The sequence below is a fragment of the Galeopterus variegatus genome, unplaced genomic scaffold (genome assembly GCF_000696425.1).
Source record: "Galeopterus variegatus unplaced genomic scaffold, G_variegatus-3.0.2 Scaffold7092, whole genome shotgun sequence".
Classification (NCBI taxonomy): Eukaryota; Metazoa; Chordata; class Mammalia; order Dermoptera; family Cynocephalidae; genus Galeopterus; species Galeopterus variegatus.
The window spans coordinates 36,843-54,701 of record NW_007733203.1 but is presented as its reverse complement, the minus strand read 5'-3'; the positions used below and the strand labels follow the sequence as shown (position 1 = coordinate 54,701).

Below are 17,859 nucleotides of genomic sequence, written 5' to 3'. Positions count from 1 at the left end.
TAAAGGATGATCTTACTAGTTTCTTTGCAATCACAACAACCATAGGTTTTTTTTTTTTTTTATGCTTCTTATCCATATTCACAAGCAAAGAGCAATCAAGGTCCATATTATTTTGCAGGATTGCTGTTGATAGTTCCGGAGCTTGTCATTTCCCAACCATTAAGCTATTATTTCATTCCTTCTCCCTCAGTGTTTCCTGTTGTAGGAGATCAACTTCTTAGTCACTGTCCCAGAGCAGTTGTCCCCAGATTCAAGTCCCACCATAGTCTTTCCCAAGAGCCAGAAAAGGGACATGACAATGCTTGTTTACAAGACAGTGCATCCAGAACTGGTTACGTCTTCATTTTTTATCTTCACTTTGCTTTTTATCTTCATTTATTCTAATCTGCATTATTTTTCCACTCTGCGCAGCCAACGAATAACTTAATCAAAGGCAAGAATTGTTGTTATTATTCTTGTTGTTGTTGTTGTTTTAGTATCTTTATCTCATAGCATGTAGACAATTAACTGGATTTGATCATTTATTAGCTTCAAATCTCTAATATTTTACCTTACCTGTTCTATAATTCAAATTTCCTGCCAAAGGAAGTTAACTTCTCTCAAACTATCTGAATTGGAACTGTATTCAGATAATTTACACACCTTTTTCAGCCCAATTTGCCTGCTTCAGGGAACAAAAAAAAATCTATTTGTTAGATGAAGGCAATGTCACTCATTAAATAAAGCCATTAGCCACTCCATTTTTAAAAAATTAATCAATTCTGTCATTCAAGGTTCTGCTCTCCCCCATTTTCTTTTCTTTTTTCTTCTCGTTTTTCACTTCTCTAATACTTGCTCTCTACCCACTGGACAGTCAGCTGTATTTATCCCTGCGCTTCTGAGTCTTCCTGTGAGCTGTGCCAGTCTCCTGGGGACAGAGAGCAGTTTTGGGTAAAAAAGCAAGTCAGTTTGGGTAATTCATATTCTGGCAGTGTAAGAGGTGGAAGTAGAAAGAGCATTTGTGTTGTTAAAAGAACACCAATTCTCCATCCCTTTTCATTTCTTCCACCTCACACACCTGCTTGACAAGAGTGGTAAGATTCCAGGAATAAACGAAGTGCTTCTCTAAGACAAAATTGGCAATCTCCTGAAATCATGGCACACAGCAAAAAAAAAAAAAAAATGCAACTCTAGTTAGGCTGTGTTCTTCCTTATTCTGATTCATACTTTTGTTTTCTTGTTTTTTTCTTCGTTTACTTCCCCTTTAGTCTTCCATCCGGTTGAGTGTTCCTACTGCCACAGCGAGAGTATGATGGGATTTCGCTACCGATGCCAACAGTGTCACAATTACCAGCTCTGTCAGGACTGCTTCTGGAGGGGACATGCTGGTGGTTCCCATAGCAACCAGCACCAAATGAAAGAGTACACGTCATGGGTAAGGCCAGGTCCAGGCAATACTTACGACTGGATGTGTGAGTGTCACCCAGAATGAAAGGGAATATCAAGGATGGTGACGGAATTAAGAAGCAAACTTACCTTCTCTCCAGGTCTAACACTCCTTCCTCCCCCTTTGCTCTCATCTCCCATCTTCCTGGAATTCTTACGTATTCTATCAGAACCCAGGGTAGCTTCCTGAGATTTAAATTTAGAGTCAAACTATGTTACCTCTAGGAATATAGATAATTTAGTGCTGATTTAAATAACTGAACAGCAAGCACCTTCTGGAACATAATCTTACTTTCACAGTAAGTTAAGGTTTTTTCCTAAGTTTTATTTTGTTTTGTTTTTTGTGGAAATTGCTTAAAACTTATTGTTAGTTTCATTTTCCTTAGATCCTGGAGTTCTTTTAAGTGCATGAGTGGAATATTAAGGAAAGAAGTAGGAGAGTGTGGGTTTAATAATACTGTTCCATTTCGCTTTTTTGCAGAGGGTAAGGAGGGGAGATTGTGGTTATATTAGCAAATCATCTTTTCATGAATAGCATGAGTGACCAACTTGGTAAAGACACCTGTGAGTGTCCGTATGATAGATAGATGTATTCTCAGGAGCATGTGGCACTGGGTCTGTGGGAGGAATTTGACTTTCTCAGGGTGCTTGCTGTTCACATGGTTTGCGTTTGCTGCCCTCTATCTCAGTGAAACTCAAAGATGGGTTCCAACAACATTGCTCTTGTGTGTCTGTTCAGGTATTGCTCTATGTATGCCTTGGTTTTGTGAAATATGCTGTCAGCCCCTCTTGAGGTAGTTCCATTCCAAGAAAATGCAAACTCTTTATGAATTTTTCTATATTTTAATACATTTCAGTTCAACTGGTAGTCTTTACTTAAAGAGTAACTTATTGTTATTTTTTTTAAAAAAAAAAGGTCTTCAGAATATCTGTCTTGAATTACCTTCCTAGTCCTCCTGCTGGCCCATTAAGTCCCAGCTCAGGAATGCTGTGCACAGTGACTGCTTGCATTTACCACAGCATGTATTGACACTAAGCAGCAGGATGTGGGTGCCCTGGTAGCTTGTTCCAGCACTCTAGTCCCAGCAGGAAGGAAACTTCCTGACTTGGAGTAGGTGCTCAAAAATGATTTCTTGAATGAATGAGTAAATGTCTATTATGAAAAGCAAAGCATTTGTTAGAATGTTATATAAATGTTAGTTGTTAGCACTTCTGCCTTTCTTCTTCTTTCCAGAAATCACCTGCTAAGAAGCTAACTAATGCATTAAGCAAGTCCCTGAGCTGTGCTTCCAGCCGGGAACCTTTGCACCCCATGTTCCCAGATCAGCCTGAGAAGCCGCTGAACTTGGCTCACATCGTGTGAGTATCTCTGCTCTCTAGATTAAGAGACATCTGTCTCCACTGACGCATGCCTGAATCCACACAAAGGCAATTTTCTATCAGTTGTCAAGGAATAAGTTTTAAAATTTAGTTTTTTCAAAAAAGAGTCAAAGTAATGCCATTACAATTTTTTTTCTTGTCAAGGTATACAGTACTTCTCCTCAGCTATACAAGTAAAGTAGGCAACATTAATGTAATTCACCTACAGGTGGGAAATATTCAAAAACTTAGTTATAAGTACAGATCTAGTGGACTTTATACAATTTTAAGTTAACAATTTTAAGTTAATTTACCATGTTAAAAAATATTAAAGCATATTATATCTTAGCATCATATGTGCTTTGAGTCCCAAATACAAAAGCCCTTTGTTTCATTTCTGTAGAGCTGGTCATCCTAAAGATGCCAGCAAACCTACAAGTTGCTTTTGTTTTGTTTTCTTTTGTTTTTTTTTTATACTAAGCTACATAACTTTAGAAGAATCATGCCCTGTGCAGGGGAAGGTTGAAGAGGGATATTGGTGGGAAAATTCATCAGAATATCTCAAAAAAGGGCCGGCCCGGTGGCGCACTGGATAGTGCGCCGCTTGGGAAGCGCGGCAGCGCTCCCGCCCCAGGGTTCGGATCCTACATACAGACCGGCTCCCGCTCACTGGCTGAGCGAGGGGCAGGAGCAACACCGAGGTTTGCAATCCCGTTGCCGGTCCCTGGTCCGGTACGGGGGCAACACTGAGGGTTGCGATCCGTTGCCGGACACGGAAAAAAAAGACAAAAAGACAAAAAAAAAAAAGAATATCTCAAAAAATGTTTTTCTCTGAATTATGTGTGAGTTTGGTGGGCAGAGGAGATTGGGCCAGTGAATAGTGATACCATTCATTCCTGTCCCATCCCAGAAGTTTCATGTCCTTGATCCTCTCTCAGGCCTGGGTGGCCAAGATATTAGGGGGGGATTATATAGAAGACAGTATGTTTTCTTTGGCGCTAACGGGCTCAAAAGAAGAAAAGCTCGTTACCTGCTGCTATGCACAATTAGGAGTTATGTAGTCACAGGTGCCTCTGAAAGCCTCCAGAATAAATGGTTCCCTCCTTGAGCTACTTTTTGTTTTTCACAGCTTAGTGGGACCTACTACACCTTGGGCCTAGGTTTGCACGTTGGCATTAAGAGGTGGGCTGACAGACCCACCAATACTAGGAATTCATCAATGCAAAGTTCATGCTTCAGGCAGTTCAGAATATGATCCCTAAGAGGCACTGTGGTGGATAGGAGACCATTATGAAAGAAGTAATTCTTTCCTCTGATGGACCTAAGCAAATACAATTAAATGATTTGTTGCATCATGTCTATGAGCTTTGTATAAATACTGTGGGGACTTGTTTTGTTTGCTCCTGAGTGTGCTTTAAGCGATCACTGACCCCAGCAATACACAGTCTGGAGGCTCCTGCTTCTCAGCTTACATGCTGGCATGGGCTAAGCATCCAAAAACTAATGTAAACTAATTCTGTAGAACGTGGTTAACTTATTTTGGGAAATTATGCTCCTAAAAATAAGCCTTAAAATAAACCTGGGGAGTGTCTCAAAGGGCCAACCACTTGCAGAAATCTGCCTCCTGGGAGCTGTTCTTGTTAAGGTCTGTACTTTCTCTCCCATTGCCAATTAGAGACAATCACTAGGTTGCTAACGAATGAAAGCGAGGGCAAGCCTGTGTTCTCGCAGCTCTGCCAGGAGTCACTTTCTACCAGCCCCACTAGACATTTCACCCGAGGGAGCAGCCCTTGATCTGCGCTGCTGGCATGATGAAGATAGAGTGTGGGTGTGAATGGCCTGGCTCTTAGAGCTTTGCAGTGGGATGGCAGGGGGCTGCTGCTTCTGCCCACTTCTAGAAATAAGTAGGAAGTGAGGCACTGTGAAGTCGAGGTTCACAGCGAGTCACACAGGGGATTACCTAACCCAGGGTCTCGTTCACAGGGGGTGCTCAAGATTGTTGTGCGTGTGCGTGCGTGTGTGTGTGTGTGTGTGTGTGCAGGTGAGTTATTTAATTGGCTAATGAGTAAATACTTTTTAAATTTTAACTTATAGAGGCAATATGATCTGACATGTTCACTGAGTTAACTGAGGGCCATATCTACACAATAGGTTCTTAATTTGGGTCTCATAGAGAGATTTCAGGATTCCCTTAAAATTCTGTATACAAAATGTGCCTTTTTGAGAATATTTCCATATATTTAACCAGATTCTCAAGTGAGTCCTGAATCAAAATACTGATCTATACTCCAGGGAGATAATATGTAACATATTTTAATATATACTTATAATTTATTTTCCATAGTTAATGTCTTAATTGTAAAATGGAAATTGTGCAAAATATTTAATTGTTATCTTTGAAATAATATACAAGAAATTCTGTATGCATCATGTCAAGTGTGTATTAGAACAGACTAGTGTTTTCTATTTTTAGCTATAGAAATGTTTTTCTGTATTTATTTCTTCATTCAAAAGCTATTTCCATGTTTTTTTTTTTTTTTTTTTTGGTGAGGATATACTAATACTTCTACTTTTAAATATGCTGCTCATTTAGCTATTTTAAATTATCATAGGCACATACATAAAGACAATTTAAATGACAAAATAAATGAATGGTATTATGCTTTAATCTTTAGAAAGAATACCCTCTTAATCTGCTATAATGAATATATATGTGGAATTAATGAACATTCACCCTTCTTCCAAATTTATATAATTTTGATAAGTTTGACAAAAATATATGACATTCCATAGCAGGTCCTTTGATCATAAGCCATTCCACCACTTCTGTATGGTGCTGTGCAGTAGAAATACGTAAATGAACATTCCAGGAAGAAGTAAAACACACCAGTACTCTCACCCCCGCTTAATTCCTTTAACTTGTTACTCCCAAATGTGGCTTAAAGCATAAAGGTCGTAAGCAGAAGGAATATTACCATAGAGCAAAAATATGTGTGGTAAGAAACTTCGTTGTTGAATCTTTAGCAAAGACCATCCTAGAAGTAGGTTCCTTAGAACCGTACCTGACCATGGTGATACGTTTTCTAGCATGGCTCTGTTTCTGCCATCCTCACACCCTCTCCAAATTTTCCCTGTGCTTTTCCAAATACTTTACTAATCGATTGTGGCACAAACCACATCTTTATCATGCTTGGGATACGTGTTCATGTAGGTTCACGAAACTGTCCCAACCCATATCATTCACACACATGGAAAAACTCACAGACACAGGGCGCTGTGAGTGGGGTGTGAGCACTGGAGATACTGATGGGCGGACTCTGTCATGTGCTGGTGGCCTGGGGGTTGGGACATGCGGAATTATAGCATTGACTGAAAATAAAGCATTTTTTCTTTGTTACTGTGAAAAAGTGTGTTAATTTTAAAATTAGTGCAAATTTTTCTAAGACTATTCAGGAAAGATAAAGAACATGATGCAAATGTTTAAGTGAAGGATAACTGCGGATCCTTATGCAATGCTGAAATATGTATAATGTTATGAAGCCCATGGATATGGAATTTGATGTTGAACATTATACGATCTTCTTGAATGCACACATCTTGCTGTTTTGTGGTTGCATTAAAAATTGATACTAGTCCTCTAATATGTACTGTATCATCTTAAGCAGTAGAAAGTCATTATAAGATATAGATATAAATTGAAACAAAAAAATACATGGCTCATACCTGGTCAATACAAAATAAATGAATTAGAAAGTATTTTCATTGCTTATTTAAATCTTTAGTTCCGATTTTTGTATGTAAAAAAATGTCAAAAATATGGCACAATCTGACTGAATAACTAAACATTTTACAAGTAACCTCAGATACGTTTATCAATGGAATTTTTAAACAGATTGTGGTTCTACTCTCTCACACATACACATCTCCATATGGAAATGAACCATGTGACACAAGAAATGCCATTCTTCTACTATGGCCATGGGATTTTGTACACATACAGTAAGGAGGTGCTACCAATCATGAATAATTCCTCAAATATAAACAAGCAGGTAGTGGCACTTTGGTATTTTGGCATTTGTTCTTAGCTATTGTATTGCTTGTAAATGTTACCATGATTAACAATCTCTATTCTATTCAATTTTTTGCTTCCAAAAGTGATACTTGGTAAGTAGTCTATAGTCTCCAATATACTCAAAAAGACTTATAATTACAAGTTATTATAAGACACAAAACAAGTGAGCCACACGAGGCTAGTTTAAAATTAATTCTACCTTGAGCTGAACACTTCTATTTTATAAGAAGGATGCCAATTATAAAAACATCCTCTGCCAAGATCTTGTCCAGAAAGAAAACTTGGCACTAGGCCCCTGTGATTTAGTTCATCTTGTGGAGCTTTTTCTTTTTCATAAGAGTTAATATGTATAAAATTCCCAATGTGACCTATGTATTAGATAAAGTAACTTGCCATCTGATTATGGAGGAAATAAGAACTTCAGTCCCTCTGATAGCCACCATTTGGTGCCAAGGTCAGCCATTCTGTATCCCAAGTTCATCATTTTGATGAAGACCCTTTAACATGAAGCCATTTACTGAGAAATCTCAATTTCAGTTTTGCAGTGACTAGGTTCAAGAGAGTAAATTTACCAAGCTAGTTAAAAAGCATTGCACATCCACTTGTTTTCTCATTTCCTAGAGATAGAGCAAGATGGGGAAGTTAAAAAAACAAAGACAAAAGAAAGCCAGAAATGTGGGCCAAGTTGATTGTTTCTCAGTTTTTTGCAAAGCTACAATAATGTTTCATCCTGTTTACTGTTTTAAAATCTGATGTAACTAACTTTTCATAATTCACAGAGGACATTTTTATAAAAGTAGTATTTTTCTTGTAAAGTGAAAGTGCTAGCCTCATGTTGCTCACGTGTACAAAGACACATCCTAGTTAAGTAATGCAAAACACCAAGACTCTTTTCGGAACTTCAGGTAATATGTTTAGTGTAGATAAAATAGTGAACCTGCTCTTTTGACCTCATCCAGCAATAATGTGTCTTACAAAATCTTTTAATACAGTTTAGCATCCGGCACCAGAAAAAAACATTTGATGAATTTCTGCTTATACTTCTGACATTTTAAAACCCACAAGCATCATGTACATTCCAATAAATACACTGGGATTTACAAGTCCACCTTTTCCCGAGAATCTTCTCATTATAGAATCAAAAATTAATTCTGGTTCCCTTAAAAATTAAACCATTTACAAATTTGGCCCTTAATCCTACACAAATGGATTCTGTAGGCTACTGTAATTAATGTCTCACCTTTAAAAAAATTCTGTACTGTCAAATGCAAGTATAGAATCATAGTGAAACCTAAATTTCCTCTGACTAAGAATGATTCCCTTCCTCATTCTCCATCTTCTGAACTCTAAATCCCATCTCATCTTAATATTCAGTATCTTACATTGAACCTAAAGTAAGACTGAAAATTGCTTGGAAATGAGATAGGGATTTCCACTTGATATTTTTACCTGAACTAAGACATTCATGATAAGGAAGGAGTGACAGAGTCAAATTAAAATAATACAGATGAGGACAGACCCAATGGAGTTGGTATTTAGGACTATGGACAATTCTGAGGAATAGTGGATCCTATTTTCTTTCTCTCATCATGAGAAAAACAGTGAAGTTTATGGGATGCCACACGCCATATACCCTGTTATAGGTGCATCACCCAAGTATCAGCAAATCCTAGTGGTGCTTAATTGCATCTTTACTTAGAACAAAGCAAATAAGGCATGACATGACTTTGCAGCCTGTGTCCTTCCAGATCAGGCACTTTTTAGAGGGCCTTCATTGTGGAGAACAGAGAAGGAAGTTTCCAGAGCCTCAGGAATCCTCTTCTTTCCAAGAAGATGTAGATTCTGATAATCATGTATTCAGAGCTTCTCCCTTTAGAAGGCAGTGGAAGCAAAGCTACTGCCTTCTTCAAAGTCCTGGCTCTACTGGAAAATGTGACTCAAAATGCCAAGGCTCAAAGCCCATGGACAAACATTGCTGTGGTGTCCAGAGATCTTCCTCCCAATGTTTAACTAAGAGTCTATATTCTCAAGAAAATGTAACTTTAAAACACTTAAAGAATTTAATTTAAAAAGGTAAAATTTCATGTCGATCTTAGGCAAAATAGAACTATGATCTTCCCATCTTCTTTCCTTGAGGGATAGTAGATGGTTTCTAATTTGTGACTTCTATGTGTTTTAACTTTCTGTACACACTGTACTTTGTTTTAGGCCTCCCAGACCTGTAACCAGCATGAACGACACCCTGTTCTCCCACTCTGTTCCCTCCTCAGGAAGTCCTTTTATTACCAGGAGGTAAGTTCCAATCCTTTTATAAAATAATCCCTCTCTTTTTGGTAATGAGCCTTGATTCTGTGGCAAGAAAAACATTCTAGTGTAAGCCAAGTACAGAAGATTATTATTGGAAACTAGTTTATAAATATTCATCACAAGTTTTCCATTTCATTCATTTGGATGCATTTAAAGAGCACTGGAGTGGCTTTTGGGGTAAATGTCACTTCTGGAAACCTATATTTATAATCTACGCACACTAAGAATGTTGGGTATGTTTCAATTCTACTACTGAAACATGCATTTTATCTCATTGAGAAAGTCACTTTCGAAGCACTTGGAGTGGTCTGCTGAAGCGAAGGAGTTGGAATTTCAAGATGCAATGATGTGTTATTGTATAGATTCTGAAACATATCATTATTTAAAGCTCCAGAAGTAAAAGAGTCCTCTTCTTGTTGAACTCTGGAGTTCCTGAGGCTAGAGGCTGAAGACCAAACTTGGAAATGTGGTTTCCATTTAAGTAATTCCATGGATAATAACAGGACCTTTTTCAAGAAGTGGATGTGTGTCTCATCTTTTTATGCAATGTCCACTACCATGTAAGCAAAGAACAGGAGAAACAAATACTTCTCTAAGAGTTAGCATTAGAAATATGCATGGGTCCAGAGGTGCTCTGAGTCATTTGATAAGTATCACGAATATCATGATGGAAGCACCACAGAATTATTTATAAACACATGGAGCAGGCTCACAGGAAAGCAGAAACAAAGGTAAGGAAAATTGGAGTGAGTAATCAGACATAAAATTTCAAATGGCTTTTGGCAGGAAAAAAAAATACAGCCTCGTATTTCACAAAATGCACATAATCCATTTTTTTCCCTGAAAACATTTATAAGGTGCCAGTTTTATTGTAATACCCTGATACATCGTAGTGAGTGTTTGAAGACAGTGAGGCTCAGAACACTGCTGATTTTTTTCCCTGAGTTCCTGTATTTGCCCATCAAAAGGAACCACAGCTGAAGGTGTTCCCCCTAATTGTAATTAGCAGAATAAACAGAATGTGGCAGTACATAGTGTTTCTAACATGTAATTTAAGTCTGTAACAATTGGAGATGAGGAGGCAGTTGTACTGCAGAACATCCACAGTGAAATTACATGGTTTAGGCCCTCAGCAACTTCCTTTTAGCATCCTTTTCAGGACCACCAGCAAATTCAACCATCTTTACTAAAACAAAATCATAAACTATAAAGTCTGTAGGAGACATGGGCCTGTGCATCTATCTAGAGAAGACCTGATATGATATTTAGAAAGATTTGCTTTTATTAGGAAGCTCTGCATTCTGCAAATGTCAAGGAGAGGTAGACCCCATCCTTACTGAAGGTCATTTTATATCATTTCAGCTCTGACGGTGCTTATGGTGGCTGCGTCTAGATGGATAACATGACTTCCTCTACCCTAAAATATTCCCATAATAATTTGAGTTGTTCTGGTTCCTCCAGGGTGCATGGAACCCATTAACCCAAAATATGATCATTTCCCTTTTTTTCACATTTTCAGTCCTTTTGGAATGTTCCCTGTAATCTACAGACATGTTGTTTGAAGTTTGCGGTTCTTCCAATCACCATGGAGATTGGCCTCCGGTTTCTGTTTTAAGGGTGCTGTTCAATAAAGCTGTGTACAATGGATGTCATTCCTCTCTGAGTGGGCCTTGCTCTGTCCATGGGAGGCTTTAATGAGGTCTCATTGTTTGAATCCCTCAGGTTACCTGAGGGGATAAGTGCATCCAGCCCGGTGGCTGAAGAGCACTCACTCATAAGGCTGTATGCACATCAGCTTGACCACGGCTCACGGTCAGTATCCCAGCTCTGAATCACTAATTGTAGTGGTAGTTCCATAGCTAGACTGCTAGTCATTCTACTCCGGCACTAAAATCCTCTTGTAGTATGTCTTAGCGGAGACAGAGGTCTTCTGGGGTTTAATGAGATTCTGTTGAGAGTTTGCAACTTGAGCCACACTTCTCAGCTCTTTCTCTCTTTCCCACTTATTTTATTGATTTCCCAGCCTCCCACCAGTCTATATGAAATGCATATATGTGAAGAGTACCAAGCTGGATCTTGTTTGGACGAACCTCTACTTTGGTACAATTTGTAAGACCCCAAATGGTAATTTCTAACACTCTTGAATTTAGGAGCCTCTTGGAATGATCATTAGCACTAACTGGGCAAGGCTACAAACAACAAGGCCATATGGCTGGACCTTATTCCAGCTAGACTTGAGAACTTACACCTTTCTATTCCACTGGGCCTGGGCCAATTTTCCCCTCAGCAAGGGCAGTCTGATTCCTGCTAAAGTAGCAATTTCAAAACCAGTTTCTTATCAGCGCTTAATTTCTGATAATGCTGATGGTGATCCACTTTTGATATCTTAACTATGTCAGTACATTAAGGTTGAAGAAACTCCATCATGCCACATGTAGGCATATGCTAAAGGTCTTATTCTTTCTATAAACGGAATAGAACCAAATAAATATGACCTAGAGCTCTGCCTTCACCCCTACACCACCCCAACTACCCCTTTTAAAATCACATAAAACCTAAGCAAGCCAAGTATAGCACTGGTCAGTATTAGGGCAGCATTAAACAAGTAGGGAAGTTTGCCATACAGATATTTTATTTAGCCTGAATTTTTAGTCTTTTTTTATCGTGACAGACCTTAGAAAGATAAAGCAAAGTGATGATGAATTGAAATCGTCACTCCAGAATTCTCACTACAAACTCCTGGCACTGCTCACCTGGGGTCCTTTACAAGCATACCACTTTGATCTTTGAAAGGCCTTTTGACATCCCAGTAATCCTCACCCAGAGTAACTTCTGGTTCCCACCACCATCTGTCACAGCCCATGTTCTGGTATCCTTTTTGAGTTATATACTTGGTTCACTTTTCCCTTACTTAAAAGAAAAGAACAGATTCCCAAAGGCACCATCCCTTAGTCCTTTGAAGTCTTCGTGTGTGTGTGTCTGTGTGTGTGTGTCTGTGTGTATGTGCACACATGTGCATGTGTAGACTCATGCTGGTTAGCAGTTAGGTAGGATGTGGGTCAAATAACATAATTGATGAACCAATTGGCCTTACTCATTTTCTTGATCATAAACTGTATTCCTGAACCCAGACTGTTTTCTTATAAATTTATAGGAAAGAAGGATTGGGTCAATGGATAGCTATCATCACCTCTAGAATCAGAGCTCCAAGGGCTATATATGGTGGACCAGCAATATCATCTAAGCTTGTGAAAGATAGTGTATCATTATTGCAAAGATTGAAAATATTGCAAGGACTGACCACAAAGCCAGGCCCAAAAGGCCCTTTCTCCCCTTTACTGACCATAGCACTGTGCCTCTTAAGATCTGCTTTCTTTGTTGGCATCATACCTCCTTTGTAAAATCTTGCCTTGCCAAAATCCTTCTTTAGTTTATGTGAGAGAGTTAATTAGTTCTTTCCTATGTAATGTAAACTTCTCTAATTATGGCCCAATCTTCTTCATTAGCCATATAAGGACACTCTGAAAGTTTGAATGGCTATTTTCTTTGACCTCCAATATTAGAAACACTGCTTAAAGTTTTCACGAGTACTTTTGTAGTTGCAACCTCTAACCACTCACAAACGAATCACTTTGGCTACTATTTATAGCATCTAGCCAAAGTTTATCACTCTCCCAAATATTAGAAAATTGCCTATAATTCATATAGTGTGCTGAACACAATCTAATAAGCTGTTCTCTGGTTTGTCACAATGGCAAGCAGTTAATTACTGAGACTGTATTCGGTGCTATAGTACCTTTTGGGAGGGTACACCACCCATCCCACGTGCTTCTCAAATCCTGATTCTTCCTAGTGGAGCAGAATTTGAGAGTTATTTTTCTTGGTTGACTCGTTGGTTAGCTGGTTGATTGGTTTGGGTTTTCAACCAAAGAAAGAATAATTCACTGTGTCTTTTGCAGTTTTTTCAAACACATTTTCTTACCCAAAGATTTTTTACCTAACAACCCAGGCTTTTAATCTGACTTAAAATGTTCAAACTGGGGCCGGCCCGGTGGCGCACTGCTACAGTGCGCCGCTTGGGAGCGCGGTGGCGCTCCCGCTGAGGGTTCGGATCCCACATACAGACCGGCCGCTCACTGGCTGAGCGAGGTGCGGGCGCAACACCGAGGGTTGCGATCCCGTTGCCGGTCCCGGTCCGGTACGGGCGTGACACTGAGGGTTGCGATCCGTTGCCGGTCACGAAAAAAGACAAAAAGGAAAAAAAAAATGTTCAAACTGAATTTTAAGAATTTGTGATTTGGTAATCAAAAATGACTAGAAATAAAATTAACATACTGAATTCAGCCTTTGTTTCTGAAAAATCAAAGTTTTCTTCGTGATTAATTTTCTTTAAGATTAAAACCTATCTGTTTTCAAGCATAAGAATAAATTTATAAATTAGCATCTGGCACCACCCTGAAGATTTCCTTCTCTTTTCACATTTTCTGGGCATGCTGTGTGACATTTCATGAAATTTGAAATAATCACTCTCTGCGGATAATTCCTTTCTTCATGTAGCCCCAGAGCTCCACTGATATGCTAGACTGTTTTCAAACTTCAGTTAAGTCGGTCTTCACACTCAACTCTGACAATTTCCTACACTAAAATATTAGTGCGTAACTAAAACCAAGCCACCTCTCTTCTCCACTTTAATAAACTTTATTCTGTTACTAGTCTTGCTTTAGTTGTCTGTGCATGTCCCACACCCAGCAAACTTTTCTAGAGGCTCTCTTGGTAAAAATACAGTTGGTATGGCTTGATGATATGTGGAGGACAACACAGCAAATGTAGTAAGTCAAATATGGCCTAAGAGTTCTTATTTCTTCCACGGCACTCACTAACAATGATTCAACTTTCATGCCAGCCTGAACTGATGGCAGCTAATTTTCCTACTGAGACAGTAACCTATTTTTTTATGCTTGTTTGTTAATTTGCATGTAGCAAATATTTTATATTTCAGATCTCAGCTATCTGAAGCTAGAAAAGGAAAGGGAAGCAGAATGTTTCAAAGATTTATGGACTCTTATTTTTCTGTATTTAAATTAGTTTGATGGGGCTGGCCAGTTAGCTGAGTTGGTTAGAGCTCTGTGTTACAACACCAAGGTCAAGGGTTCAGATCCCTACATGCACCAGCCGCCAAAATAAAATAAAATAAAATATTTTTCTGTATTTAAATTAGTTTGATGGGGTTGGCCAGTTAGCCGAGTTGGTTAGAGCTCTGTGTTATAACACCAAGGTCAAGGGCTCAGATCCCTACATGGGCCAGCCACCAAAATAAAATAAAATAAATTTTTTAAAAATTAGTTTGATGGCCTTATTATTAGACTATGTAAATTATAGTAAGAAGCAAAATTTTATTCTCAATTGATAGTTATTTAAAAAGAGAGCCAACTTTCCAAGTCATTCTTCATAGTCCAAACACCACACCAAATTGGTCCAAGTTTACCAATTATTCAAGAATCAATAAAAATCAAAGTATTTGTTCTTAATTTGCCATGGTTCAGTATTTTTTCTTTTAACCCTTGTATAAATAATTATTTTACATTAAATAGGTTGTTCATATAATATTCCTTGCTCTGTGACACTACATCCAGGCCTTTAATATCATGTTCAATAAAAGAAACAGAAAAAAAAACTTTGATCAGGGCTAATATAGAAACCCAACACAAGTAAAAATGATTCTAAAAACATATTTTAGGCTTAAGCAAAAATCCAGGGATGTATGTAATTTTGTTACCTTAGGAAACCCCAACATGTTGCCACTAAAGTAAAAATACCAGCATCAGTTGTCCTTCAAAACTAAGGGGATATTTAAAAAAATAATTATGAAATATTTTGAAGTTGTTCTGTCCTTCCAGAACCCATTGTGTATTTGTGTGTGTGTGTGTATGAAAAATTTTGGAAGAAGGCTAATTATCTTTATATATGCTATTTTCCAGGGATTTTACAAGGAGTTGGTGAGAAAATAGAGAATTCTTAGGGGGGAAAAAAATCTAAAGGAATATTCCCTGCCTTTCTTCTTCCAGCAGAGCACATAAACTTCAAAATTTTCTATGTCATACCCTCCAAGGTTTCCAGCAATAATAACATGAGTGCAAAGAGGTGTGTTTATACATTGGCAAGGGCCTGGTGACAAGAAAACGAGACATGTATACATACGATCTTAGAGATGGTAGTCTTGCTTCTCCTTGAGTCTTAGATTTGAAAAGATATATCACCCATAGTCAAAGGAAGCCCCAAGAAGTCCCCAGTTATGGAGGTGAAAAGGAAGAATGCATTTGATTTGAGGACAGGGCATGAACGCAAGGAGACGCTTTTGGAGGTGGAGCTGGAGGTACGTAAAAGACATCAGTGCATTCTGACACACGCCATACTGGAGGCTCTCATTCCTTGGTAAGGAAGGAGGTTTCAGTGTGCCTGATCCTAAAGCCCACCATGAATTGGAAATATCACTTCACTTCTCCATGCAAAATGCTGAGCTACAAAATGACAGTTTAAAAATCTAAATTATCCTAGAAAATACTGTGCGAATACCCTGCTTTGGAGGGATCATAATAAACAATATATCATCACTATTTTCACAACAACTCAGGAGAAAAAGAAATCACTTTGCTTCCCTTCTTCAAGTTCCTTGGGAGCTGCTGAAACGATTCTGGTAGAAGGTACTTCATTTAAAAAAAGACTTTAAAGACCCAAGTTTTAAGTGAAACCTGCCTCCTGGTAAACTCTCTTAAGTTCTTGATCCATATCATTTTGAAATAGTGGCTTTTTTTCTTCTTGTTTTCTTCGTGCACTTGTCTTCCTCTATACATGGTCATATATTTGGTTTCCCAGAAACAAGTGATAAGGAGAAGGATTTGCAGCTAGCTCTAAGAAGTACAGAAACTATGGGAACAGTGAATATCAAAAATCAGAAATGCTCCTGGCACTGGGCACTGTACCAAAACAAAATAGTTTATTTCCACACATCTAACAAATGTGCATGATGTATACCCACATATTTTCCAAGAACTGGTTTTCCCAAGGAAAATAAAAAGATTTAAATGCTTTCCTCAAACCAACACTGACAAAGATCAATGCAAAGAAAATGGCCATAAAGGGAAAGGAGATGTGTACCCACAGAATATCTGCTCATTCCTTTGAGGGATGAAGGGACCTGGGAGTGAGAAGGAAGAAAAAGAAGCAAAGAGGAGAGACAGGCAAATGGAGTAGAGGAAGGAGGGAAGGAGCCCAAAGAATTAGAGAAAAAGAAAGAACAAGGCCATCAAAGGAAACTCTAGCCAATTCCCTGATCCCTGCCACCCGCCCCTACCTGGCCCTGATATCAGCCAGGCTTCTCCATGCTTGTGCTTGCTCAGTGACTGAGTGGCAGAATGGCACTGCTGGGGCTTTTACTGACATATCCTCTTTCTCCTGTAAAACTTCACCAGAAAAATTGGTGGCAAACACATCTTCATAGTTGACCTTCCTGTGTTTTTTCTCTCTACTGGTTCTTTCTTTTTATCCTGCATATTCAGCATCAGCAGATGTATCAGTGTAATTATTAGGCTTTTGGTTTAAGGAAATATCACCACAATTTCTGGGATTCAAAGAGCAAAGAAGAATAACAAAGCAAGGAAATAGTTTAGTTTGGAGGGAAGAATTTTAGGTATTTCACACAGCATTTGGAATGGTTTTGTATCATTTGAAATCAATTGTGTAATAGATATATCTTAAGCTATAAAAAAGAAGTTGGGGGGATATTGGACAGCAGGGAGACTGTGATTACTGGATAACGAACATGTGCAGATATGCCTCAGTACACAAGGTGTGGAGTGCTGTTTTAGTGGGATAATGGTTCACCACAGAAAACACCAACTATGACAGCTTAAGGTGGTTATTTGGCCCTGATGGGCAGGTTTCATTGTCTTAGAAGGTAAAGATCAATATGATGGGAAAAAATCATTAAGGTCATCAGGAAAGTAAATTCTCTGAGAAGGTTTGTCTAATTTATTTTTAAAGTCAGTTTTGTTTGAGTCCAGTTGTACTTTTTAAGTACAGCAGTACTTTATGTCACAGATATCTTCCTAAAGAGCTGAGTGGAAATGTCCTACACTCAACAAACATGAATTTCTACTCTTTGCTTTATAAATCAAATTTGATAATAAATTTACTGGAAACTTCAGTGTTTTAGAATCTTGCAGTATATACTATTATAAAACAAGAATTCCAATTATAATGCGCATGATTCTAATGTGATATTCATTTGTAAATTTCTATTTTTTGTACTTCATGGTCTGGAAGAGTGCTGCTTCATAGTAGAACCTTAAAACTTGTAGTTAGTTTTTTAAGGTATTAACTACATTTTAAGACATCCTTTATATATATATATGTATATGTGTGTGTGTATATATATATATATGAGCTGGTTATGTATATATAGTAGATTTAGAGTTTCTTGGAAATTTGTGGCAAAACCTCATAATTTCAGTCGCAGTAGTTACACACTTGATATTTAAATAAAGCAGTTTGGTTTTACATTTTCTATGAGAGAATGGATAGTTTTAGGTACACCAGTGTGTAGGGCCAGTTCTTAATTAACCTACAAAAAAGCAAGCTCTCTTTAAACACATTACCGGGACAATTGTAATCCTAAAAATTAGTACCATATATCCTAA

At 38.1% G+C, this 17,859-nt stretch overlaps 1 protein-coding gene across 2 annotated transcripts in view; it reads left to right on the top strand.

Annotated features, from left to right (window-relative positions):
- Positions 1-1,449: 1,449 nt before the first annotated feature.
- Positions 1,450-17,859, top strand: part of LOC103607080 (dystrobrevin alpha-like) — a 50,902-nt gene continuing 34,492 nt past the window's right edge. The window contains exons 1-4 of one of the 2 annotated variants that reach the window (XM_008591631.1): positions 1,450-1,724; positions 2,660-2,784; positions 6,940-6,948; positions 9,065-9,148. In XM_008591631.1, the coding sequence (XP_008589853.1) occupies positions 2,738-2,784; positions 6,940-6,948; positions 9,065-9,148 (140 nt within the window). In that variant the 5' untranslated portion in view covers positions 1,450-1,724; positions 2,660-2,737. The remainder of the gene's footprint in view (positions 1,725-2,659; positions 2,785-6,939; positions 6,949-9,064; positions 9,149-17,859) is intronic. The other variant, XM_008591632.1, reaches the window with a different exon arrangement.